General features: G+C 40.5%; 1 protein-coding gene across 4 annotated transcripts in view; it reads left to right on the forward strand.

The window, feature by feature from the left end:
• Positions 1 to 1,620: 1,620 nt before the first annotated feature.
• CNNM2 (cyclin and CBS domain divalent metal cation transport mediator 2) overlaps positions 1,621 to 27,343 on the forward strand; it is a 143,823-nt gene continuing 118,100 nt past the window's right edge. For all 4 annotated transcript variants that reach the window (XR_003797055.1, XR_003797054.1, XM_029245518.1 and 1 more), the window contains exon 1: positions 1,621 to 3,305. Coding sequence is in view for 2 of the 4 variants with exons in the window: in XM_029245518.1 (XP_029101351.1) it covers positions 1,685 to 3,305 (1,621 nt within the window). In the remaining 2 variants the exon portion in view is untranslated. The remainder of the gene's footprint in view (positions 3,306 to 27,343) is intronic.

Genomic DNA, 27,343 nt, shown 5'->3' on the forward strand with positions numbered 1-27,343 from the left:
AAGGAGCATCCCTGGAGAGAAGGAACAACAGCCAGAAGAAATCTGGCTGGAGCAGCAGGTGATGAGGTTATAGACGAAAGTGGGTGGGCAGAGCCTTGTCAGATATTGTAGCTACCAGTGGCTTTTACTGTGATGAGTTGGGAAGCCAGAGTAGGGTTTCAAACAAGGAAGGGACAGCGTCTTATTTAACAAGACCACTCTGGCTGCTGGGTTGAGAAGGGAAGGGGGCAGGTGTAGAAGAGCAGAGACCAGTGAGGAGGCCACTGCAATCATCTCTACTAGAAATTAATAAAAAATGTTTGATTGGTTTACATAAAGGGAAGAAAATGTGCTTGCAGAATACAAAAAAAAAAAAAAAAAGGAAACAATTCTTTTTCAGATGTTTAAGTTGCAAGAAAAAAAACCACTTTGGCAACAACTTTGCTACTGCATCTCCTCCAGATACAGAATGGGCTTGGGAGTCCTAGGTCTTCAGGGTGTTTTTCTCCTGAGTGACCGATGAACCTAGCTGGGTTTGGTCAGTGTGTTTAAGGATGAGCCTTTATGGATCTGCTTAGTATGTCTGCTCCTTCCCATTTCCCAAATTTGCCCGAGTCCCAGTTAGAAATACAGATTCCTGGGTCCTACCCATTCAGTAAATATGGAATGGGGCCAGGGACTTTCAGTAAGAAAATGAAGGGATTCTTAGGACTTGGAAGATGGGGTACTACTTTAATTTCCGCACCTCCCGCTCACCGTATGGGGCTTGCGACGGACCTGGAAAGCGTTGCAGGGCGCCCGTGATACCGGCAGATGGCGCCACCTGACCATGAGCTGCAGAGGGCGCTTGTCTCTTAGGGATAGGCGAGAGGCTCCAGCAGAGCGGGTCTGTGCCGTGCTGGGGCCCACCGGCCACCGCTTATCCCGAGTGGAGAGGCGCGCACGAATAAATAAGGGGGGCGCGACCTGTGGCTCGGCCTCATTTTAGGCTACTGTGCATCTTAAGCCTCCCTAGTCGGCTTCTCGGGCTCCTGGGGCAGGAAGGCGCAGCCTCGCGGCACGGGCATTGAGCACGCGGAAGCCGACAGCGTGGCGCAGCGAGAACCAGCTGCCTCGGGCCGCCTCGGGACTTTAGTCCAGCGGGGCAACCCCAGGGCCGGGATGTACTACCGAGGTCCCTCCGGGCTGTCGCACTCGCGAATGGCCCCTTTTCATTGGCAGCCGGAAGTAGGGCCCCGCCCCCTCTCGTACAGCTCTCATCTGTGACTGGCCCTCGGGCACCGGCTGGCCACACCTCCTCCCCTCGCACATACACAAGAGTCACGCGCCTTTCAGCTGGAAACTTGGCGTGCTGAGGAGGACGGTGGCCCTCGTCTCCCCACCCATTTATCTTGCCATTGGTTCGCGGCGCCGCTCACGGCCACGCCCCCATTCCAGCCCCCTGGCTGGGAGGGCGGACGCCCGCTCGTGATTAGCTAGTTGGTCTGCCTGCCTCTCGCAGGAGCGGCTGGCATTTCTCCCCCCTCTCCCCCCTCCCGCCAGCCTCGAGGTTCCTGAGCTGGCCCAGGCCGAGTCAGTGTCAGTCAGGGAGGCGGACTGCTGAGCAGTGGGTGCGAACACTGCGTTGCAGTCTCGCCCAGGGGCCGGTGCCTGCGCTCGCGCCGCCGGGTGGGAAGGATGAAGCTGCAGCTGGAGCAGCCACCTTATGATTGGCTGGGGCACTTGTGAACCCGAAGTAAAGATGGCGGGCGGGCAGGCAGCCGCCGCACTGCCCACTTGGAAGATGGCGGCGCGCCGCAGTCTCAGCTCTCGCGGCCGGGGGGTCCTGCAGGCGGCGGCTGGACGGCTGTTGCCGCTGCTTCTGCTGAGCTGCTGCTGCGGCGCGGGCGGCTGCGCAGCGGCGGGCGAGAACGAGGAGACTGTGATCATCGGGTTGCGGCTGGAGGACACGAACGACGTGTCGTTCATGGAAGGGGGGGCGCTGCGGGTGAGCGAGCGGACCCGGGTCAAGCTGCGGGTGTACGGGCAGAACATCAACAACGAGACATGGTCCCGCATTGCTTTCACAGAGCATGAGCGGCGGCGCCACAGCCCGGGTGAGCGCGGGCTGGGGGGCCCTGCGCCGCCGGAGCCGGACAGCGGCCCCCAGCGCTGCGGCATCCGCACATCAGATATCATCATCTTGCCCCATATCATTCTCAATCGCCGTACATCAGGCATCATTGAGATCGAGATCAAACCGCTGCGCAAGATGGAGAAGAGTAAGTCCTATTACCTGTGCACGTCGCTCTCCACGCCAGCCATGGGCGCCGGCGGCCCGGGGTCTGCGGGTGGCGCCGTCGGGGGCAAGGGCGGCTCCGGGGTGGCCGGGCTCCCGCCGCCCCCGTGGGCCGAGACCACCTGGATTTATCACGACGGCGAGGACACCAAGATGATCGTGGGGGAGGAGAAGAAGTTCCTGCTGCCTTTCTGGCTGCAGGTGATCTTCATTTCGCTGCTTCTGTGCCTATCGGGCATGTTCAGCGGCCTCAACCTGGGACTCATGGCCCTGGACCCGATGGAGCTGCGCATCGTGCAGAACTGCGGCACGGAGAAGGAGAAGAATTACGCCAAGCGCATCGAGCCCGTGCGCAGGCAGGGCAACTACCTGCTGTGCTCGCTGCTGCTGGGCAACGTGCTGGTCAACACCACGCTCACCATCCTGCTCGACGACATAGCTGGCTCAGGCCTCGTGGCGGTGGTGGTCTCCACCATCGGCATCGTCATCTTCGGGGAGATCGTGCCCCAGGCCATCTGCTCCCGGCACGGCCTGGCTGTGGGGGCCAACACCATCTTCCTCACCAAGTTTTTCATGATGATGACCTTCCCCGCCTCTTACCCCGTAAGCAAGCTGCTGGACTGCGTCCTGGGCCAGGAGATAGGCACCGTCTATAACCGGGAAAAACTGCTGGAGATGCTCCGGGTCACAGACCCCTACAACGACCTCGTAAAGGAGGAGCTGAACATCATCCAAGGGGCGCTGGAGCTCCGCACGAAGACCGTGGAGGACGTGATGACTCCCCTCCGGGACTGTTTCATGATCACCGGCGAAGCCATTCTGGACTTCAACACCATGTCGGAGATCATGGAGAGCGGCTACACTCGGATTCCAGTATTTGAGGGGGAGCGCTCCAACATCGTGGACCTCCTCTTTGTCAAAGACTTGGCCTTCGTGGATCCAGATGACTGTACTCCCCTGAAAACCATCACTAAATTTTATAACCACCCCTTACACTTTGTTTTCAATGACACCAAGTTGGACGCTATGCTGGAAGAATTTAAGAAAGGTGGGAAATTTTGCTGTCTTTCATTGGCTTGCTCTTTCTCTCTCCATCCTCCTCCCTACTTGAGTCTTCTACCCTCAGAACAACCCCCCAAGGCGAATTGACCGGAATTTCTCTTCTCTTTTAATTGCAAAGTTGAAAGGATGGCATGGATTTGGGGATGGATTGAACTAGTAAGCGCTTCTAGGTTCTTTAAAAGCACAAGACTGCCATCACTTGCTTTTTCCCATATCAAAAAGCAGGGTTCCTATTTTCTGTGCATGGTACTCTTCCCCCCTGCAGTCTGGTCTTGAGAGGTCTGCTGCATTCATTGCCCGGATTCTGAGTGGGTAGATGAAAGTAGGGACCCGCTCATGCCGTGCTATGCCATTTGGTTGACCTGTACTAATTGCAGGCATTTGGAAAACGTTTAAACAGCTTTTCTAAACCCTATACAATCACTGACGTTTCAGAGATTGGAAGTGCATTTTCAGTAGTTTCTGTTCTTGGTTGTCTGGTGACCTGTGGGAGAGATTAGGGTCCGCTTTGGAGAATATGGTATGGGATAAGCCAGGTATCACCAAAAAAATTCACTCATTTGGATGACTTGCCTTAGCTAGAAAAGAGGGTTTTTTTTAAAACTAAAGCTATTCGTTAATATATAACTTGGAAAGACTAGAGGTAAGTTAACCTTTTATGAGGCTCTGTCTTACCTAGCTTTCTTCACTATTTGTTTATGTTTATCTGACAACAAATAAAATTTCCCAAACCAAGTGTGGTTTTGGCAGAAAGCTTGGACCTTTAACAATGGGATGAATTCCTCTATTATGGTTTATTTATTTCTTGAGACTTTCTGGTTTAAAAGCGTTCTTTTTAACCTTGATCACCTGGTACATTAAATTGAAGCATGTCTCCAAGTCACTGTTCACTGTTCCAGGGAGTTTTGCCAGGGAAGAGAAGTGCAGAGTGTGGTGTGCTCACCTTTCTTGCATCGTGGTATTTTTGGTTTGTTTTACCATGTAATGAACAGGTAAATAGCAACTCATACTATTATCACTGAAATTCTAGCTTTAAAAACGTTTCCAGTAAATAGCTAGTTTTGTTATTTGAAAGCCAAGGGATACTGAGTTTTTAAATTGTTATGATGCTGGTGCATGTTCATATATTATGTTAGAATGTGTGTGTGACCTTTAATGAACTGATAGTCCTCACAGCTAACTCTTCCTTCTTCAAATAGGATTTTGATCACTGACAGTGGTCTCTCCACTGAAAAAGGTCATGTGTAAGTGGTGACAGCTCACTGGATGTGATGATTTGAACATAGAGTGTGTAGTTGTCCTAATTCCATTTTCTTGCCTGAATGGTGTCCTCTCTGGAACAGAATCACATTGCGGTAATTTTCAGATAAAGGAATAGAGCAGAATGTGCTTCAGAGATTGGTAATTTGCATTTAAAAGCAGAAGGAGATCCTTCTGGATTCTTAAACAGTAAAAAGGAAATGTCCATTATCTCTAGGTGACAAAGCTTCTTTTGGGACGTCATTATTCTTTCACTACTAAATTGTTAATTAGAGCATCTAACCAGTCTCTTCTTTCATTTTGCTGCAGTATCTGTAATATAGAAAAATATCTTGAAATGCTTGAAAATGGCTTTGAAATACTTTATTTTCTTTCTGTTGCTAAATTTCCCAATATTGATACAGATAATATAGTCTATGTTTTTTTTATTATTATTCAGAATTTTTGCATATCTACTGATGGATTGGTAGCACTGGTGTGTACTCCCTGCTGAAGTCTTTTCTTCACTTCTGTATCTTTTTTCACTTTGAGAATTTAGTTCTGCACCTTGCAACTCATTAATCCTTCCCCTAACTCAAAATTTCAAAATTTGCATTATTTTGAAATTTGTTTTTGATTGTCCTTGAACAGTTTTCCTATGACTGATTTATTTTTACTAGGAACTTTTTCCTCTCCCCAAATTACTTCTCACAGTATTTTCTTTGAAATGGATCCTTTAAAGATTGAATTGCTAATATTTTCCCATGAATTTACAAAAAAATTATTTTATTTTTGGCTGCGTTGCATCTTCGTTGCTGCACGCGGGCTTTCTCTAGTTGCGGCGAGTGTGGGCTACTCTTTGTTGTGGTGCGCAAGGCTTCTCATTGCAGTGGCTTCTCTCTGTTGTGGAGCATGGGCTCTAGGTGCACAGGCTTTAGTAGTTGTGGCACACGGGCTCAGTAGTTGTGGCTTGCGGGCTCTAGAGCACAGGCTCAGTAGTTGAGGCACACGGGCTCAGTTGCTCCGTGGCATGTGGGATCTCCCCAGACCAGGGCTCAAACCTGTGTCCCCTGTATTGGGAGGCGGACTCTTAACCACTGCACCACCAGGGAAGCCCTCCCCTGAATTATACTAAAAAAAAAAATGCACAAGATGTTATTTTTGTCTGTAACCAGAATGATGTATTCAGTTAAGAAGACAGTACAGATTAAAGGTACATTCAAGCTAGTAGCATATTAGGGAGAGTGGGCAAAGAAAGTTGGTTGCAAATGGGAAATTTAAGCCATGATCTTAAAAGGATAGAGTGGGTGCTTGTTACTGAAACTGTAGGAATAACTAATTTTTCACCTTCCCTTCATTGATCTTTTTTTGATGAGTTTGGTCACTTTCACCTTACTAATAACTGTGTTATTTCTTTCTTTTGTGTTAGTTAAAATATTTCACCTGATTTTTTTTCTTTTTCATTTTCTAATTCAATTATGAAGTTATGTGAACAGTCAACCTGCTATTGTTTTTCTCTGTTGAGTAATGGTGTGTGGGATGGTTTGAAGGCTTTTTCTTCTTTTTCGTCTTTCTTCTAACAACACCAACTGTAACTCTACCAAACTGGTTAGATCCTTAATCCAGATCTCATTGAAAATTATCCTTTCTAATTAAAATGTCTGCATTGAAGCCTTTCCTGGATAGAGCTCTACATCATTAGTCTGAATTATTCTTTACTAAGGAGGGGGAAATTTTCTGTAGTGTGGAAAGAAATGAAAAGCTACCTTTATGTAGTGTATGTAAATGTTTTCTTTCTAATGATTAGAATTTTTTCCTGGCTGCCAGGAAACTTATAGCTTTACTTGAGGTTGGAAGACAGTAATTATGCTAATTTTTACAGTTAGCTTACTATTATTATTACCTATTTATTTATTCTCTACCAGGTACAGGGCTTAGTGCTTTACATGAATCACCTTGTTTAAATCTGATAGCTGAGCAAAGCATCATCTCCATCTTACAAATGAGGAAATTGAGGCATAGGTGAAATGATGTGTTCAAGGTCATTCAGTAGTTTGTTGATTTGGGATTTTAACTTGGTCTGTGTCACAGCCAAACCTGCCCTCTTAACCATTCTATTATGCTGATCCCCTTGATCCTGATTTTACATTTCTGTTTTAATTGAATGTGAGGTTTGGTCAAAGCATTGCCTCAGGGCTTGTTGAGAGCAACAAACACAGAAATGTATTTAGACATATATATGGCCTTAAACCCAGTGCTTCTGTGATGTTGTACCTAACGGCTGGTGTCCCCACTTTCACTGTTAAATCAATTTTTGGCCTGTATGACCCTAAATCTAAACAATTCCATTTCCACTATTTGCAGGTCAAGCATCACGATTCACTTTGACAGTGTTTTATGCTAACACTGTGGTGTTTGACTAAGAGCTAAAGTATGTAGTCATGTTTCACGCTTGGCCTCATACCTGTTTGTGTTGCAAGGCTGACCCAAACGCAGTTTTGTGTTTCAATCTTGATTTTATTTACATCTTTTGTAGCCACTTATGTGACAAACGGTTGCCCCGTGAGCATCCTGTACAGCCCTGCCCCCCTGTGGTCCATGCCATCAGTCTTTTTCTTTTGTGAGTTTTATAGTTATTTATAAATCTAAAACAGAGAGTAAAAGTAAATCCCACTAGTGGATTATGAGAATTTTGGAAAAACCGTCTAAAGCAACGTAGTGTAGAGGAAGGAAGAGTTAAATAAGGTTGCTACCTTTGTGTGCAGAAAGTGCCCTGGACGCTCTCCCTATACCTGACAAAACCTTCCTAACAAAAGGTAGTGGGCTCTGAGCCACCCAGTTGTTTGTTTGTTTGTTTGTTTTGCTTTGTTTTGTTTCTTTTAGCTTTGTAACAATTGCATTCCAGTATTGCAGAGCTTGCTGTTTCATAGCTGCTAGAGACAGGCTGTTTTTTAGCTTTTTTTAAAACTAGGAACAGGTAAGCTCATCAGATAATGTTCTTTAAGAGAAGAATGCAATGTGTAGTTTTCACTTAAAACATTTGGTGTACAATTCTCTCTTCCTATAACACAAGTCTTTCCATATTAATGTGCTGAGAGTTTAATATTTAAAACTTTTTTCCTCACCAAATAAAGTGTTCCACTTGCCTAGAATCTAGGAGGATGTCTTTATTGATGTTTAAAAGTATGAATGGTGTTGAGGGTGAAGGGATGGATGTATTTGTTTCTTTGATCTTGTATGTTTATTAACTTTTTGCAATAACACATGTGATACTATTATAATTTTGCATATTTTTAGAACATCATTTTGAAACATCCAGATAGTATAGAATCAGAGCTGGAAGGCAGGCAGCTCATGGCTCATCCAGTCCAGTGTTTGTGAAGGTTACCAGATGATAAAACTTACTTGGATCACTTATTAAGAACTAGTTCCTAAGCCTCACTCAGAGACGTCCTCAACCAGAATCTCTTAGGGAAGGGGGTTTGGAATCCATACTGTTAACAGTTACCCTGAGGTAATTCTTGTGATTAGGTGAGTTTAGGAAACATTGGTCTAGTCAACCTCTTAACTAAGGAAAGTAAACCCTGAGGAGAGAAAGCTAAGTGACTTGCTTAGGGCTACCCACCTAGCTAGTAGCATCAACAGGACTAGAACCTATGTCCCTGACTCTAGCATGGAGTTCTAGCATGGAGTTCTCTCCATTCCAACAAGCAGGACTTCTGGTTCCAAGTTCAAGGTACCTTTAAACTCTTGTTAAAGGCAGCCGCATACTGAAAAAGCAAATATATAGGTTTGCCGTTGGTTTTATTTGCCTTGTGATTTTGATGTCAATATTTTTGATATCCAGCATTCAAACCATCTTTGACAGGCATTTTGTTACATGGAAAATAAGTCTGAATGTGTGACCTCATTTTATTTTAGTTTACTTTGAGTTTTTTTACTCTGCTAAGGTTAGACTACGAGTGTGTTTTAAGAAATGGGTATTGATATCTAGATTGAAGCCTCAGGTAGTTCAGTGTAAGCTATTTCTTCTTATTTTGAGTTAACTTGTTTTAGATATCCTCGAATGATTTTGTTGTTGTTATTTCTTCTGTGAGAGTAATGAAGATTGGATTTGGGACTATGGGGTGAAACTTCTTTGGCGCTTTTAATTTTTGTTCAAGGTACAGGTCTGTGACGTTTCCATTGAAATAGTCATCAAAGCATTTGAAGCATGTGTTCCATTCATACATCTATGGGCCCCTTTTTTCAGGTTTTTTATAATGTAAGCTAAATTCTTTCAGATGATGCAGTCTGACTTGGGGGTTATTTGTGTTAGAATCACCGAAGCCTTTTAGGTCAGTAGACACCACAGTTGAATATCAGCTCTGACTTAGTATGATCTGGACAAAACAGGAAAGGATCTTGTTTTGCTTCTTCTCTTGGTTTTTATGGGGATTACGTAGCACCTGCCCCTTCCGCTCAAAAGGGCCTCAGAATTATTTAAATTCTGAAACATTCCAAACTACTGTGACGTACCCGTGAATTTTAATTATTAGCAAAACCTAAACAAGTTTAAAATATTTTTAACCAGGAAAATGCACAAAATACACTGAGCCAACATAATATTTTATGGTTTTATTTGCTTTTGAACTACTTAAACTTTTAAGAACAAACCTCTGGACTCGAATTAGATGTTTACAAAACTTTAGTTACATATAAAGTAGTATGTTTCTTTCTAAAGGGCCCTTTTCTCTAAATGCATGTATTTTAATTGGTAGTCAGCATCAATTCCAGTAAGATTTGCTTGGCGTATGAAGAACATTTATTAAACTAAAGACATGGAAATGGATGACTGGGATTGAATACAATTTTAGTATTGTCTTTTCATCATCTTTTTCTCAGAACACAAATGCGAAACCCCAAATCCTACCAACACTGCAAAGGAGAGACAATAAGAAGCATTCTTTCTTTCAGATCACATCACTGGCACCTCCAGAATGTCTACATAGAGAGATGTTAGGGGTGGCAGGCTGTGGAAGGGGAAGAAAGGGGACTAAGAACAAGCGTCTTCTGTAGATGATGTTTATTAGACTGGCTTAGGGCTTGATGAAGGTAATGGGGGTGCTGACCCTCCCCCACGTTTACATCTGTGCAACCGTTGATCATAAATACTGCTGTAATGATGGTGAGATCCTCATGTCTTCATACTTAACCCCCTCTTGCTGTCAGACCTAGGTGGGATTTTTTTTTTTTTTTTTAAATTCACGTCCTGTGGGGAGGATACCACCTGCTAGCATAAAGGTTAAGAAAAATGTGCTCTTCCTGGATCTACTTTGGACAAGTAACTTAACCTCTTTAAGCCTCAGTTTTTTCCATAGTAAAATGGGATATTTTGTAACTCATAAGGTGCTTAGTAAGGATTCATGTGATAATGAATATGAAAATGCTTCTAGTAGTACTTGGCACTTAGTGTTCAGTTCACCATTATCTTTTTTTTTTTTTTATTTTTTGCGGAACGCGGGCCTCTCACTGTTGCGGCCTCTCCCGTTGCGGAGCACAGGCTCCGGACGCGCAGGCTCAGCGGCCATGGCTCACGGGCCCAGCCACTCAGCGGCATGTGGGATCCTCCTGGACCAGGGCACGAACCCGTGTCCCCTGCATCGGCAGGTGGGCTCTCAACCACTGCACCACCAGGGAAGCCCCACCATTATCTTTATGTAATGGCTCTGTAGACGCTTCCACGTTGTTCTTGGTCTTTCTCTAGACTAAAGATTGCAAGTCAAGAGAGATGCCTTGGGCCATGTGTGCTGACCGTTGTTATGAATGTTGAAATCTTTTTTTTTTGGCCGCTGCGGTTGGCGGGATATTAGTTCCCCAACCAGGGATTGAACACGGGCCACGGCAGTGAAAGCGCCGAGTCCTAACCGCTGGACCGCCAGGGAGTTACCCTGGATGTTGAAATCTTGAAAGTGGCTAATTGTTAGGTTTTTCTTTTTTTTGTGATTGAATTCTAGGCTTTTTTTAGCGGTTGCTGTTACTTATGAGATGGCCACATGTGTATATATTTTTAAGGAAAACAAGGCAATTGATTACGTGTTCTACCCTCCTTAGAGTAAGAATGCTGAATTTAAAAAAATTCTTCGTTCTCCTTAACTGTAAGTGACTGAAAAAAACAACAAAGTTTAAAAGAAATAGAACAAGTGCTCATGGATTTTGGAAACCTTTGAAGAACTAGAGTTTGAAGACTAAAGGAAGATCTCAGATTACTCAGATAAAATCTTTTAACATTGATTACATCAAAAGCATAAAAAATGGCAATGTCTAATATAGCAAGTTTTTGTTGCTTATAGCAATGTAACTTTTTAATACTTTTAGAAGGCAACCAGGAGTCATAAAAATGTCCTACAAAGAGTTTAGTAATTTCCCCTGGAAATCTTAATTCAGTGATATAATTCAGGAGAAGAAAAGAGTTACGTTGGCTTTTCATGTTGTATGTATATTGCAAAAAATATCTAGAAATAGTGAAAAATTCGAGATAAATGTATCTAACACTTCAAGATGGACATGGAGGGGAAGGAGTTAAGAAAATTGTAGGTGTCAACTAATCACAACCATTTAATGATCATTTTGAAAGCCATGTAGCAGTACGGGAAAATTTTTGCTGATTATTTTGCATAGATTATCGATATGTAAAAATATACATGTATACAGACTGAAAGGAAACATGGAAGAAGTGTTAATAGTTGATGTGTTAGGATAGGGTAATCATAGCCAGTCTTTGCAAAAATCCCTTTGTTAACTTTGTAGAATAACATACCTGGAAAATATTCAAATCTGCTGAGAACATTATGAGTCCTGGTCTTAGGGAAAACTAACCTTTACTAACAGAGAACTCATTCCATTTCTCCTTAGGAACATTTTACTGCTGAAACAAATGGTTACTTTAAAATTTTAAAAAATTGAAATCTAATTCACATACCACAAAATTCACCCTTTTAAAGTGTACAACTTGGCGGCTTTTAGTGTATTCACAAGGTGTACAGCCATCACTACTGTCTACTTCCAGAACATTTTCTACTCCAGAAAGAAACCCATCAGTAGTCACTCTCCATTCTCCTCTCCCCACAGTCCCTGGAAACTGTTAATCCGCTTTCTGTCTCTATGGATTTGCCTGTTCTGGACATTTCATATAAATGAAAGCATACACACTGTGGCCTTTTCTGTCTGGCTTCTTTTACTTCGTGTAGCGTTTTCAGGGTTCATCCATGTACATCCATATGGCATGTATTAGTACATCCAAGTACATACATGTAGCATGTATCATTATTTCATTCATTCATTTTTTATGGTCAAATAATATTCTATTTTATGGATATACCACTTTTTGTTTATCCACCTATCAGTAGATGGACATTTAGGCTGTTTCAGCCTAGTTTTTGGTCATTATAAATAATGCTGCTGTGACTACTGGTATACGTGTTTTTGTGTGGACATAAGTTTTCAATTCTCTTGTGGGATAACTAGAAGTAGGATGGCTGGGTCATATGGTAACTCTATTTTTAACTCTTTGAGAAGCTGCCAAACTGTTTTCCAAAGTGGCTGCACCACTTTACATTCCCCCCAATAAGGTATGAGAGTTCCAATTTCTCCATATCCTTGCCAACTCTTGTTATTGTGATTTGTTTGTTTGTTTGTTTAATTATAGCCATCCTAGTAAGTGTGAAGTGGTATCTTACTGTTTTTTTTTTTTTTTTTTCTGGCTGGGCTGGGTCTTAGTTGCGGCACATGGGATCTTTAGTTGTGGCATGCATGTGGGATCTAGTTCCCTGACCAGGGATTGAACCCAGGCCCCCTGCATTGGGAGCGCAGAGTCTTTAGCCACTTGACCACCAGGGAAGTCCCATCTCATTGTGGTTTTGATTTGTATTTGCCTAATGGCTAATGATGTTGAGCATCACTTCACGTGCTTATTGGCCATTTGTTTATCTTCTTTGGAGAAAAGTCTCTTCAGATATTTTGCCCATTTTTAATTGTGTCTTTTTATTATTGAATTGTAATGGTTCTTTATGTATTCTACATACTAGTTTCTTACCAGGTATATAATTTGCAAATATTTTCTCATATTCTGTGGGTTGTCTTTTCACTTTCTTGGTAGTAACCTTTGAAGCAGAAAAGTTTTAATTTTGATGAAGTCCAACTTCTTTTTTTTTTTCTTTTGTTGCTTTGTTTTTATTGTCATATCTAAGAAACCATTGTCCAGTCCCAGGCCACAAAGGTTTATGCCTGTGTTATCTTCTAAGACTTTCATAGGTTATCTTTTACATTTAGGCCTTTAATCCATTTTGAGTTAAGTTTTGTATGTGCTGTGAAATAGGGGTCTAACTTCATCCTTTTGCATGTGAATATCATGTTGTTCCAGCACCATCTGTTGAAAAAACTACTCTTTCCCCATTGAATTATCTTGGCATCCTTGTCACAAGTCAATTGACCGTAAATGTGAGGGTTTATTTCTGAACTCTAAATTCTTTTCCACTGATCTATGTCTTCATATGTCTTCATATGACAGTACCACACTCTTTTGGTTCTTGTAGCTTTGTACTAAGTTTTTTTTTTTTTTTTTAAGTATTTTTTTTTTTAATAAATAAATTCATTTATTTTTTAATTTTATTTTTTAAATAATTTTTTTAATGTATTTACTTATTTATTTTTGGCTGTATTGGGTCTTCGTTGCTGCGCACGGGCTTTCTCTAGTTGTTGCGAGCAGGGGCCGCTCTTCCTGCAGTGCACTGAGCTCTCATTGCAGTGGTCTCTCCTGTTGTGGAGCATGGGCTCCAGGTGTGTGGGCCTCAGCAGTTGCAGCATGCGGGCTCAGTAGTTGTGGCGCATGGGCTCAGTTGCTCCGTGGCATGTGGGATCCTCCTGGACCAAGGATCGAACCCATGTTCCCGGCATTGGCAGGCAGATTCTCAACCACTGCGCCACCAGGGAAGTCCCTTGTACTAAGTTTTGAAATCGGAAGTATGAATTCTCCAACTTTGTTCTTCTTTTTCATGATGATTTTGATTGTCAGGATTGCTTGCATTTCTGTATGAATTTTTCATGGATCTTCTTGTCCATTTCTGCAAAGGCAGTTGGAATTTTGATAGAGATTGCATTGAATCTGTAGATCAATTTGGGGAGTATTGCAGTGTTAACAATATTAAATCTTTCATCCATGAATATGGGATATCTTTCCATTTATTTAGGTCTTCTTTAATTTCCTTCAACAATGTTTTGTATTTTTCAGTGTATTTGCAATCTTTTTGTTAAATAAAATACTTGGAATAAAATTTTTTTTGATGCTATTGTAAATGGAATTGTTTTATTACTTTTATTTTTAGATTGTTCATAGGTAGTATATAGAAATATAATCTATCTTTGTATATTGATCTTGTAGCCTGCAACCTTGCTGAACTCATTTATTAGGTAACACATGGTTCTTAAAATAGGAAAGTGCTTTTCAAAAATATGTGAATTTTGGGGGGGTTACCTTATGTTTCATCTGATTGTAGTGGACTTTATTTTTTCCTTAAAAAAAGTTAGGCATTTTAACTTAACACTTTCATATGTATAGAGTGAAGCTCTATTGACGACTGACATTGTCATTCTTTGGGAAATTTGTTAGGAAAGAGTAACATTTCTATTTCAGATTCAGATTAGATATACAAAAAAAGAAATAGGCTATATGAAATGTGTCAAAGAGACCAAAAATATAGCTGGCTGGAGCTTGGGAGTTTAAAAGTTAATTTGTTTCTGTCTAATGTTTAGAGTGGTTTTGTATCAGACTTGGGATTTGGGCTAGAAGATGAGCACAGAAAAGGCTGCATTTGCTTAGTATCTAAGTGGTTCTGTAGTGCCTTTCTTCTCCAGGCCCCATTTTACCAAGGGTTTTTCTTTGGGTCGTTTTTACAGAGACTAGGAAAAACCCTGACTTTTAGTCACTCTGCATTTCATACTGTCATTGTCAGTATGATTCTTGAGGTTTTGGGGTACCAGGTAACCAGAAGAGACAAAATGAAACTATGCTCTTTTTTTTTTTTTTTTTTTTTTTTTTTTGTGCGGGGAGTGCGGTGGTGGTGGTGGGGCTGGTAATCTGAGAGAGAGAATGTTTTCCCATGCTAGCAAAGACAGACTGAGGGCATCATCTGATCTTTATGGGAGTGTGCAAAGCCTCAGTTTTTCCATTTGCCCATCTGCAATCATAAAAACAATGTGCTGACTCAACTTGGAGCCTCTGCAGAATGGCATTCGGAGCTTAGGCAGTACTGAGAAACATGCAAGAGATGGAAATATTTGAGCAGGTTTTTAGAGGTAACATTAAAAACAGCTAGAATGAGACAACATGCTCTCTCATCTCTTTCAAGATTTGTTTCCTTTAGTCACTAGTGTACCACCTTGATTTAAGGCATGGCAGGAATAATTTGGTTTCTATAGAGTTGATTACCAAGCAGAGAGATTTTTCGTGCTCCAGTGGTTATACTTTAGGGTCATGAGATTGTTTGGGGTGGGGGTGAGATTCTGCTGCAAGCAAATCAATTGGGTAAAATACTATTACCATCATATCGTGTGGGCCATCTGCTAACTTTTTTCTTTGAAATTTTTACTTCCTTGTTCCTACTTCCTTGTTCCTGTGTACATACGTTTACCTGCAAAGGCTAGAAGAACATTTACTAAAATATTAATTGAAAATGACTACCTCTTGATGGTGGGTTTTAGGGGAGGAAGTATGTTTTTCTATGTTGCTTCAAGTTTTTTTAAAAAAATTTTTTATTGGAGTGTAGTTGATTTACAATATTGTGTAAGTTTCGGGTGTACAGCCCAGTGATTCAGTTATATTCTTTTTCAGATTCTTTTCCCTTATAGGTTATTAGTTCCCTGTGCTATATAGTAGGTCCTTGTTAATTCTTTTTTTTTTTTATAATTTTATTTAATTTTGGCTGCACTGGGTCTTAGTTGCTGCGCGTGGGCTTTCTCTAGTTGTGGTGAGTGGGAGCTACTCTTCATTGCGGTGTGTGGGCTTCTCATTGATGACTTCTTTTGTTGTGGAGCATGGGCTCTAGGCGTGCGGGCTCAGTAGTTGCAGCACACAGGCTCAGTAGTTGCGGCACATGGGTTCTAGAGCGCGGGCTCAGTAGTTGTGGCACACGGGCTCAGTTGCTCCACGGCATGTGGGATCCTCGCGGACCAGGGATTGAACCTGTGTCCCCTGCATTGGCAGGCAGATTCTTAACCACTGTGCCAGCAGGGAAGTTCTGATTATCTATTTTATACATATGTTAATCCCATCAAGTTGTTTTTTTAAGCACGTGTTTTGTAATGTTTGGGGAAAAATGAAATCCATTAAAATTTTATTAAAAGTGTAAATTTTGGGGCTTCCCTGGTGGCACAGTGGTTGAGAGTCCGCCTGCCTATGCAGGGGACGTGGGTTCGTGCCCCGGTCCAGGAAGATCCCACATGCCGTGGAGCGGCTGGGCCCGTGAGCCATGGCCGCTGAGCCTGCGCGTGCGGAGCCTGTGCTCCGCAACGGGAGAGGCCACAACAGTGAGAGGCCTGCGTACCGCAAAAAAAAAAAAAAAAAAAAAAGTGTAAATTTTGTAACTTGAACTACTGATTTAGGTATTTAAGTGAAATTCAGTGTACTTAGGTGAAACTTATCCTTTTTTTCCCTAGGAAATATGGGATATTTTGTCATAGTGCAACCATGCTGTCATTTGTGCCATTTTATCCTCCTCACTGGAATCCTTCGTGTTTGGAATGAAAAACGAATAGCATTTTAAAACCCATAAGGTGTGTGTGTTTATGCGTACATGTGTGTGAGTGCACGTGTGCATGTACAACAGCTTAGCAAAATTAATATTGTATTTGAAAAAAAGGAATTTAGGTTTTTGTGTTGCATTTGTGTTCAAAACATGTTAGCATTTGACAAAATCCATTTTAGATTTGTATCTGGACTGCCTGGAATGAAGCTGTTTGATACTTACTTGATTGCCCTTATTAAATAAAAGATTGGTGAAGTAGCTGAGTTTCACCTACATTTGTACTTTTAGCATAAAGTAATCCCGAGATACCTCTCACTTGGGGACATTGAGTTTCTGGAAACTGATGTTTCCTTTTATCTATAGAAATCATCCTATAAAGGACAGGGAATCCTGCTCAGTGCTCTGTGGTGACCTAAGTGGGAAGGAAATCCAAAAAGGAGGGGATATATGTATACATATAGCTGATTCACTTTGCTGTACAGCAGAAACTAACACAACATTGTAAACCAACTATACCCCAGTTAAAAAAAAAAAAAGAAATAATCACTGTAAAACCAGTAATAATTATTAAAAGGGGACAAAAGAGTAAAAGGAATGTACTGGAACCACACATGCTTGAAGCTCAGTAGTTTCCAGACTACCTTATACATTTGCTACAATAAAAAGACTTTTTAACTTTGATGAGATCAGGTATTTCTTTGATTATATTCCTATGAAATTACGTACTTGTTATACATCATTTATCTCAGATAGATAAAAATATGTGACTTTCTTTCTTTTTCTGAATGTATACAGAAACTTTATATTTATTTGTAGGATAAGTTAGCTGTCATTTAGGCATCTTTCCTAAAGTGTGTTTTCAAATGAGATAAAATAATGACAGTGAATTTTGCCGCTATTCCTTTTATCTAACTTCCCAAGAAAATGAAGCATTTTAGGAAGTGAAATTGATGTTTGCTTTCTTACAAACAGTAGTGTTCTTAAATAGTCCCATGCATATTAGGCAGTCAAATAAATTTATTATTACTCAGTTCCTTGATATTTAAAAATATACAGAAGTTTTGGCATGGTTACTCTACAGTGAAGCTCATCAATTGACACAGAACCTTTGCCAGCATTTAAGCATAACCCTCTCAAATATGAATGGACAGCCAAACATCTACGGGTGTTTGAGGAGAGCCTCTAACAGTCTCATAGTGAGACTAAACAAACAGAAAAAAGAATGTTAATTGACGTAAGCTGGTTGAGCACACGTTAGCTAAAATCCAACAAACCAAGTTCTCACTACAGGTATTACTTTCTCTGACCTCTTAAGGCCACTTACCAAACCAGCTGTTAGTAGCAACTGTGAAGACTTGCTGCCTCTTCATACATGGTACAGATAGAATCCTTCCTGTATTCATTCAACCTGCCTGGTTGTCTGAGGCTCCCAACTAGGGCGAATGTTGTAAATACTTCCTTAAAGCTTCCTTAGCCTCACTGCATGTGCAGAGGCCAATGTAGGCATTTCTGGCAGAGTTATGCGTGTTCAGGAATCGTTACCTGTCTAGTTTTCCTTTATCCTTTTACTACAAGATTTCCTAAGGAACAGGTAGTTACTTCCTTTTCCTTGCCCCTGGCTTCATCTTTAATCCTCTGCAGTCTGGCTTCAAACTGTCATGACCAGTGACTCCTTTTATTCTCAAATCCACATCTTGGTTGTCATCCTTCCTCACTTCCTTGACTCCTTTGCTGCTTTTCACATTCAGGTTAGCTCTTCAGCACAGTCTTGTTTCTCTTCCTGTTTCTCTGACTCCTTCCTTTTCCTTTTTAGATTCCTGATTTCTTCCTTCCATTTCTAATTGAGCATTCCCCAAGATTTTGTCTTTATCTTCCATGGTCTTTTTCCATCTTTAGAATGTTTTCTTTGACTCACTTTTAATCCTTAAGCATTTATTCAGTGTCATAATTTAAAAAAACTGTGTGGGACGCAAAGATGACTTAGATATTTTTCCTGTTCTCAAGTAACTTTTAATACATAGGAACTTTATACTCTCTTTGCCCCCTGTATCTTGTTACCAAATTTAATTGACATTTTTTGAAAATACCTCTTACACTTTTTGTTTTCTTTCCATTCCAGCTTCTACTACTGCAGCCCTTAGTCGCTTTTATTTGTGCCTCATTCAGTGCGTACTCTGTCTTAGGTGCTCCATAAATGCATTTTCAATGAATGAATGAATCAATCTCTTCATCTTGATTATTGTAAAACTTCCAAGATTGCTTCCCTTATTTTGTCTGTTTCATCAAGTATGCCTCTACTAAGTTGATCTTCCTTAAACATAATTTTCATCTTACTAGTTTATTAGAAACCTCCTGTAATCAAAATAGTACGATATCATCTTCCGTGGACTGAACTGTCACCCCCACACCCCCAATCATATGTTGAAGTCCCCGGTATGATGGTATTTGGAGATGGAGCCTTTGGGAGGTAATTAGGGTTAGATGAGGTCATGAGGGTAGGGCCCTCATGATGGGGTTAGAGGAAGAAGGAGACAGAGATTACCCTCTCTCTGCCATGTGAAGACACAGGAAGAGGGCTCTCACCAGGAACTGCTGGCTCTCTGCCAGCACCTTGATCGTGGACATCCCAGCCTCCGGAAGTGTGAGAAATAAATGTCGGTTGTTTTTGCCATTCTCTATGGTATTTTGTTATAGTAGCTCAAGCAGACTAATACATTGTCTTTTTACCTATCAAAATAGCCAGGATAGAAAAAAATGATAAAAGTAAGATGAATGAGTTCCAGATGTCTGCTATACAACATTGTATCCATAGTTAACAATACTGTATTGTACACTTAAAATTTTAAGAGGGTAGATCTCATATTAAGCATTCTTACCATAATGAATATCTGTTCAAGTCCCTGCTTTCAGTTCTTTTGAGTATATACCCAGAAGTAGAATTGCTGGATCATATGGTTATTCTATTTTCAATACTTTGAGGAGCTAAATTTTTTTTTTTTTTTTTGCGGTACGCGGGCCTCTCACTGTTGTGGCCTCTCCTGTTGCAGAGCACAGGCTCCGGACGTGCAGGCTCAGCGGCCATGGCTCACGGACCCAGCCGCTCCGCGGCATGTGGGATCTTCCCGGACCGGGGCACGAACCCGTGTCCCCTGCATCGGCAGGCGGACTCTCAACCACTGCGCCACCAGGGAAGCCCTAAATATTTTTTTTAAATAGAAAAAATGTATAAACAATCTAAAAATCTAGTATTTAGGAATGGTGAAGCAAATCTGGATATGTACATTTGATGCAACCATTTAGAGTAATGTAAGGTTTTTAATAACATAGGGAAATGATTATTTTAAGTAAAAAAAAGCAACATGGGCTCAGCTATGATTCTAAAACTACATAAAAAGATGGTAGGGGGACTTCCCTGGTGGTGCAGTGGTTGGGAATCCGCCTGTCAATGCAGGGGACACGGGTTCCATCCCTGGTCTGGGAAGATCCCACATGCCGTGGAGCAACTAAGCGCGTGCACCACAACTACTGAGCCTGCGCCCTAGAGCCCGTGAGCCACAACTACTGAGCCACGTGCCACAACTACTGAAGCCCGTGCACCTGGAGCCCGTGCTCCGCAACAAGAGAAGCCACCGCTTACTGCAACTAGAGAAAGCCTGCATGCAACAACGAAGACCCAATGCAGCCAAAAAAAAAAAAAAGATGGTAGGAAATACACTAAAATATTACTAATAAAGATAGGATGATTTTTATATTTATTGTATTACTTTTCTATATTTTCTAAATTAAGCAGGCATTACTTTTTCTATATATAGTCATCTTTATTATCATTTATGAATACATTAGAAACTGACATGGATCTCTTTAATAAGACACCTATGTTCTCATGGGCATCTGCTTTCAATTCATTGTTATGTAGTTAGAAAATCCACTTGAGAGTGGTAAAAAAGGCCAAGTAGTATGTTAGTGTCATTATGACAGGTTTTCACCTCATAGGCACACTGAAAGGGCCTCTGGGCCTCCCAGGTCAAAAGACTATACTGTCTTCACAGACCTGCCCACACACAAGTGTCTTTTGGAATCTCTTATAAATTTCAGTGGGCACCTGGCCAAAAGAACATCCTATTACTGTACTGGTTTTTAAGGTGCAGTTCCAGGGTTAAACATTGTGTCCAAACTTAACATTTTCAAACTGTCCAGGCTTATCTTCCAAAAATAGTGTATTACTCACTTTACCAACTCTCCCTGCCAAATAAAGACCCCAAAGCCTTAAGTGTTAACTGCAGAGAAGTTAGGTGAGGCTCGTTTTCTCTCCCCAGGTCATTTGGAATCCCAAGTGAATGCAAGCACCACAAACACAGGGCAATAGTCTTCCCCCAAAGCAAGCAGGCATTACTTTATTATTCTTTTTTAATTAAAAAAATTTTATTAATTTAATTTAATTTAATTTATTTTTGGCTACTTTGGGTCTTTGTTGCTGCATGTGGGCTTTTCTCTAGTTGCAGAGAGCGGGGGCTACTCTTTGTTGCGGTGCTCAGGCTTCTCATTGCGGTGGCTTCTCTTGTTGCAGAGCATGAGCTGTAGGAGCAAGGGCTTCAGTAGCTGTGGCACGCGGGCTCAGTAGTTGTGGCTCAGGGACTCTCGAGCACAGGCTCAGTAGTTGCAGCGCATGGTCTTAGTTGCTCCACAGAATGTGGGATCTTCCCAGACCAGGGCTCGAACTCGTGTCCCCTGCATTGGCAGGTAGATTCTTAACCAGTGTGCCACCAGGGAAGCCCTTTATTATTTAGGGGGAAAATACAAGAAAACTTCCAAGAGTTCCCTTTATCTCCTGTATGGAATCCAGACCCTTCCAGAGTTTGCAGAGCTCTTCATATTCTGGCTCTAACCCATATTTGTACCTTTTGTCCAAAAGGGCAGTCTCATAACTTCATATATGTAATATGTGTATGTCTGTATGTCTATATTTACATGTGTATAAGTGTTTCTATATAAACATACTGTGGCTGGCACCCTTCTGCTCATGTTCCTTTTCCTAAAAGACACTTAGTTCTGCCCACCGAAGACTCTGCTGTGCCTTTAATACCTTGTTAGAATGCCATTTTTTTCTTGAAATCTCTGCTGATTTCTAACTCTTACACCACTTATAATTATATCCTATATATTTAACACCTCTATTTCTTAATTCTTTTTGGTCTTTAAATTACTACTTTTGTATCTCTTATACTGCCTCTTTCAAGATTGACCTTGTTCTTTTCTGCCTAATTTTCACTCATCCTCCCCTCATGCAACTTTTTATTTTGAAAAAAATTCCAACACAGAAAAGTTAAAATAATGGTGTAATGAATTCCTGTATACCTCTCATCTAGATTTAATTGTTAATATCTTGCCACTTTTGTCTCTCTTTCCATATATACATATGTACATATATGTGTGTTTCTTTTTCCCTGAACCATTGATCATTTGAAAGTAGGTTGCAGATATCATGATACTTCACTTCTAAATACTTCAGCGTGGATCTCTTAAATATAAGGATGTTCTCCCAAATAATCGCAGTAACATTATCACACTCAAGAAATTTGATATCAATACAAATATATTGTCTAATATTCAACCATATTCATTTAATTGTCTGATCTCTTTGGTGTCCTTTTAAAAATTTTTTTGATATATATATATTTTATTATTTTTTTTACACAATTTTTAAAGGTTACTTTCCATTTACAGTTATTACAAAATATTGGCTATATTCCCTGTGTTGTACAATACATCCTTGAGACTATCTTACACCCAGTAGTTTGTACCTCTCACTACCCCACCCCTATATTGCCCCTTCCCCCCCACCACTGGCAACCACTAGTTCGTTCTCAATATCTGTGAGTCTGCTTCTTTTTTGTTATATTCATTAGTTTGTTGTATTTTTTAGATTCCACGTATAAGTGATATCATACAGTATTTGTCTTTCTCTGTCTAGATTATTTCATTTAGCATAATGCCCTCCAAATCCATTCGTGTTGCTGCAAACGGCAAAATTTTGTTCTTTTTTATGGCTGACTAGTATTCCATTGTGTGTGTGTGTGTGTGTGTGTGTGTGTGTGTGTGTGTGTGTGTGTATACACATACATATACTACATCTTCTTTATCCACTCATCTGTTGATAGACGCTTAGGTCATTTCTGTGTCTTGGCAATTGTAAATAATGCCTCTGTGAGCATTGGGGTGCATTCATCTTTTCTAATTAGTGTTTTTGTTTTGAATATATTCCCAGCAGTGGAACTGCTGGGTCATTTGGTAGTTCTATTTTTACTTTTTTGAGAAACCTCCATACTGTTTTCCATGGGGGCTGCACCAATTTACATCCCCACCAACAGTGCACAGGGTTCCCTTTTCTCCACATCCTTGCCAACATTTGTTATTTGTGTTCTTTTTGATGATGGCCATTCTGACAGGTGTGAGGTGATACCTCATTGTGGTTTTGATTTGCATTTCCCTGATGATTAGTAATGTTGAGCATCTTTTCACGTGTGATGTCCTTTAATCTGGCATAGTTCCCTTTCCTTTTTTTCTTTCATGACATTGACATTTTTGGAGTCCAGGCTAGTTGTTTTGTAGAGTGTTCCACAATCTGGATTTGTCTGACTTTTTTTCCCTCATAGTTAGAATCAGTTAATTTATTATTTTTTTTTTCTGGCAAGAATACTACATTGAAAAGTACCTTCCTCCCTTGATAATTAATGAGTAAGCTGTGGGGTGATATTTTGAGATTGTGTTTTCCCTGAACCCCTCCCACACTTTCATCCAATGGTTTTGTCATCTTACTCCTTTTAAAAAGTTTCATTCTGCAAAGTCTCTCTTGTCCATCTTTGTCGATATTAAACCGTTCCTTCTTCCATTCTAGCGTGAAAATAGATGTTTGAGATAGGAAGACATAGTAGTGAATCTGTTTCAAACATCTTATTTTCTAGATGAGCACTAAGTGTTTTCCCAAGAGCAGGTGTGTAGTTAGTGGCAAAGTTAGGACCATAACCTGGATTTCCTGGTTCTTAATCCAGTGCTACTTCCAACTGCCTCCTATTGACCCTTAACCAATAATACAAGACACAAAGCAAGTATGTATTACCTCAAATAGAGTATATATATTTTTGCAAGTAGAAAGCACATATTAGTTTTCCTTTTGCATGCATTCCTTTATTCACTTATTCAAAAGAGGCACATCAGGCTCTTCTCCTACCTGCCCCTCCCATATCCTTCAAGCTGCAGCCGTGCTCAAGTCGAGCTCCCTGCTCTCCACCTCTCTGTCTTCCTAGGTGCTGTTGCTTTGGCTTGTTACATTTGTCTTTCCTTTCTCTTTTTTAATTGATTTTTATTTTATTTTTAAAATGAAAAATTTTAATTATTTTTTGATGAATAAAAATTGTGTATATTTAAGGTGTTATCTTTTGACTTTTTGATAATAGCCATTCCAACAGGTGTAAGGTGATATTGTGGTTTTTATTTGCATTTCCCTGATGATTAGTGGTGTTGAGCATCTTTTCCTATACCTATTGGCCATTTGTATGTCTTCTTGGAAAAATGTCTATTCAGGTCCTTTGTCTATTTTTAAAGTCCAGTTATTTGGGTTTTGTTTTTTGTGTTTTTTGCTATTGAGTTATATTAGTTTCTTATATATTTTAGATATTAACCCCTCATTAGATATATGGTTTGCAAATTTTTTTTCCTATTCCATAGGTTGCCTTTTCATTCTGTTGATTGTTTGCTGTGCAGAAACTTTTTAGTTTGCTGTAGTCCTATTTGTTTATTTTTTCTTTTGATGCCTGTGTCAATGCCAGAAAATCATTGCCAAGACCAATGTCAGGGAACCTTTCACCTACTTCCCTTCTCTTTTTAACTATTATATGAGCTGAGTTGAGTTCTGCAGAGGAGGCCTTTAACTACCCACCTTGCAGCTGAATTAGGTGCCCTCTTCTGTTATTATAGGACCTTGTTCATACCTCATATATCACTGTGTGGATTTTTTTTTTCCTTTTGGTAATTGTTGTTTACAATTCTCTTCTCCTTTATTGGACTGTGAGCTCCTTGAGGTCAGGAATTTTTGTTTAGTTCATCTCTGGGCTTGCCACTTAGAGTGCTCAATCAATGTGTACTTTAGCAGTGAAGCCATTTCAACTCTGCGGTCATTGATTGCTTTACCATAAAGACATGGTTGAGACTCAGAATTCCAAGTCCCTCCAGTTCTGATAACTTCCATAAATATTTGATCTAGAATGTATGAGGCAGTATGGAAAATGGAAAGCTATTTTATATGTTATGTAAGTCCTCAAGGAACATGGTGGGGAAAGTCCTGACTGTAGTTATAAAAAAGACAGAATGAGTTAATTGGTGCTATAGGGAGTGTCCTGCGGTGCTCTAGCACTGAGAAGATAGAGGCGTACTTAGGGCAGTCTCGAAGAAGGCCAAAAGCTGAGGGGAGGGTCAGAGCATTTCAGTTGGAGGGAACAAGTTGGGAAAGGCATAGGATCAGAAAAGTTGTGTTTGGGAGAATTTGAGCAGTTGATTTGACTGGTTTTTAGGATTCTTTGCCTTATAAATAGTGTACATGTAAATGGTTCCTTGTACATATTGATTGCTATCCTGAGTCTTTTCCATTTTGCTTTTAGGGAAAAGTAGGGTATATTTACTGGTACTAACTGAACACCTGTATTGCCAGAAAAATCTCTTTGTTGGGGTAATTTCTACCTTGGAGGACTTTTTAAAGCAAGGGCTTGAGGTAGCCCATTCTTCCAACCCAAGTATTTTTTAAAGGTCTTTTCTCCACTTCTTGTGCAACACCTAAAAGCCCAAATTCTTCACTCCTGGGTTAGATACGTGAAGCGTCAGGGGAAGTTCGTTAGTGATTGACAACCTATGAGCCATTACTGCTTCAATTCTGAACTTGTTTTCTGTAGCCTGAAAGCTTTACTTAATTATTTTGATATACATCCAGAATAGGACTTTAAGCACATTGAGAAAGGGCTGGGGACTTCACTGTGGTACTTAATTTTCTAGCTGTTTACTTTTCAAATGAGGAGAAGACCTTGAAACATACTAATATCAGGTACCAACTTGGAGAACACAGTATTTGTTTTCTGAGAAAGTACTAAACACGTGCCTTTTTAATACATTCGTGTCCGGTTTTTTCTCTCTAAAATATACTTCTGCTTATATTTTGAATAACTCTTCACCAAATGCCAGAATTTTTTGCTCACAGTAAATGTTGGTAAGATGGAAAGTGTGAACCACGAAAGAACTGATTTTTTTTTTTCTTATAAGTACTGGCTTACTCTGAGCAAGTTTTTAGTTACTAACCTCATTGTCATAAATTCCCCAGTCATGTGTTTTTAATCTCTTCTCTGGCATACATTTTAATTGTTTTCTTACTGCTTCATAGGTGCTATAATCCTTTTATAGTTTCCTGGGTTTTGAAATAAACCTATGAAAGGTTCAGGTTTATATTTAATAGCCATGTTTCACAGTGTTCTGAAGCTGTGAATAAGTTCAAGAAGGCAAAAGCTTTTGATGTGGAATGCCTTCGTTTCTATGTTTTAAAAAAATGTATTAGTCCTCCAGTGTTTCACATCGTGATGATTTTAGATATTGGCTGGGATTTTTAAAATGCTTAGAAATACTTATAAAGAAGAAATGTAGAAAAACACTGAAAATCCACAGGTTAAAAACACTGGTCTCGTAATTTTGTGTTACCGAGTTTCGAAAGATCATTTCGTTTTTGAAACATACTGTGTTTCTGTTGATGAGTAAGACTGTCACTGTCCTCTTGGAGCTTGCAGTTAAGTGCGGGAGATAGACATGGATCAGATAATTGCACAAATAGACTTGCCATCGTGGGTCGTGCTGGGGAGGAAAAGTGCTTGGTGCCATGAGAGAATGTCAGCAGGTGGGAAGTGAGGGAAGGAAGTGACTTTTGAGTGACTTGAGATCTGACAGTTAAGTCAGAGTCAACTAGGGGAAATTTGGGTGTGAAAAGAGAACATTACAGGGAGATAAGGTGAGGAGGTGGGACGGTAACATTGTGTATTCAAGGAACTGAAAGAAGATTAGTATGGTTATTAGTGTGGTTATTTAAGTCTAAACTTTTTAGATACTGATTTTAGTACTCTTTTAAAAAAGTGTTAAATAAGTACTGTTTCAAATATAGGCCTGTTGGGATTTATTAGCGGGGTACTGGGGAACAATATTTCAAAACCCAGTATTAGGGCAGCACTGGTCGAAGCCCATGGGACATGTTCTATATGTCTCTGAAATATATCAATGCAGCTGTAACTGCAAAGTAGTTCTCCCTCAATACTTGAACAGAAGGCCTTGATGGTTCTGTGCTGGAAACATATAGGATGTGCTAGTGGGGTTAGTTGGTGATAATCATTGTAGGATCAGTGGGTATATTACAGGGGAACTTGGAATTATTTTCTACTGTTGAGTGTACAGGAGAAGAAAATATGACTTTGGTATGTGTTGAATTAACAATTGAGTCACTTTACACAGCTTTAATAAGTCAGTATCCCACCAGTTATATAGTATGGAACTTTATGGACAGTGATTTGTGATTTCTCAGGGAAGACTTATGCGAAATAAAGTTCTAAAAAGTAAAAATTGCTGGCTTCAGGTTTTATTTAGATTGCTACTTAAAACTTGCCTAGCAAAAAGGAAGAGTTTTCATGTAATAGTGACCGTAGCTCCATTTACTGAGTATTTACTATAGGCCAGGTACCGTGCTATTTAATTTTACCTGCCAACAGCCCAATGAAATAGATATTATTATTCCTAACTTACAAGTCAGGAAACTGAAGCTCAGAAAGGCCAAGGAACTGTTTAAGCTTTCTCCGGGAGAAAGTGGCCGAGCGAGGGTGAATCTCAAACTGCTCAGAAACACTTAACCACTGTGCTATTCTGTATGTAAAATTGTTTTGTTTTTTAACAGTTTAGTTTTTGTAAGTTCATAAATCAATTAATAAAT

Source organism: Monodon monoceros, unplaced genomic scaffold (genome assembly GCF_005190385.1).
Source record: "Monodon monoceros isolate NGI ecotype Baffin Bay Population unplaced genomic scaffold, NGI_Narwhal_1 Super_Scaffold_4, whole genome shotgun sequence".
Classification (NCBI taxonomy): Eukaryota; Metazoa; Chordata; class Mammalia; order Artiodactyla; family Monodontidae; genus Monodon; species Monodon monoceros.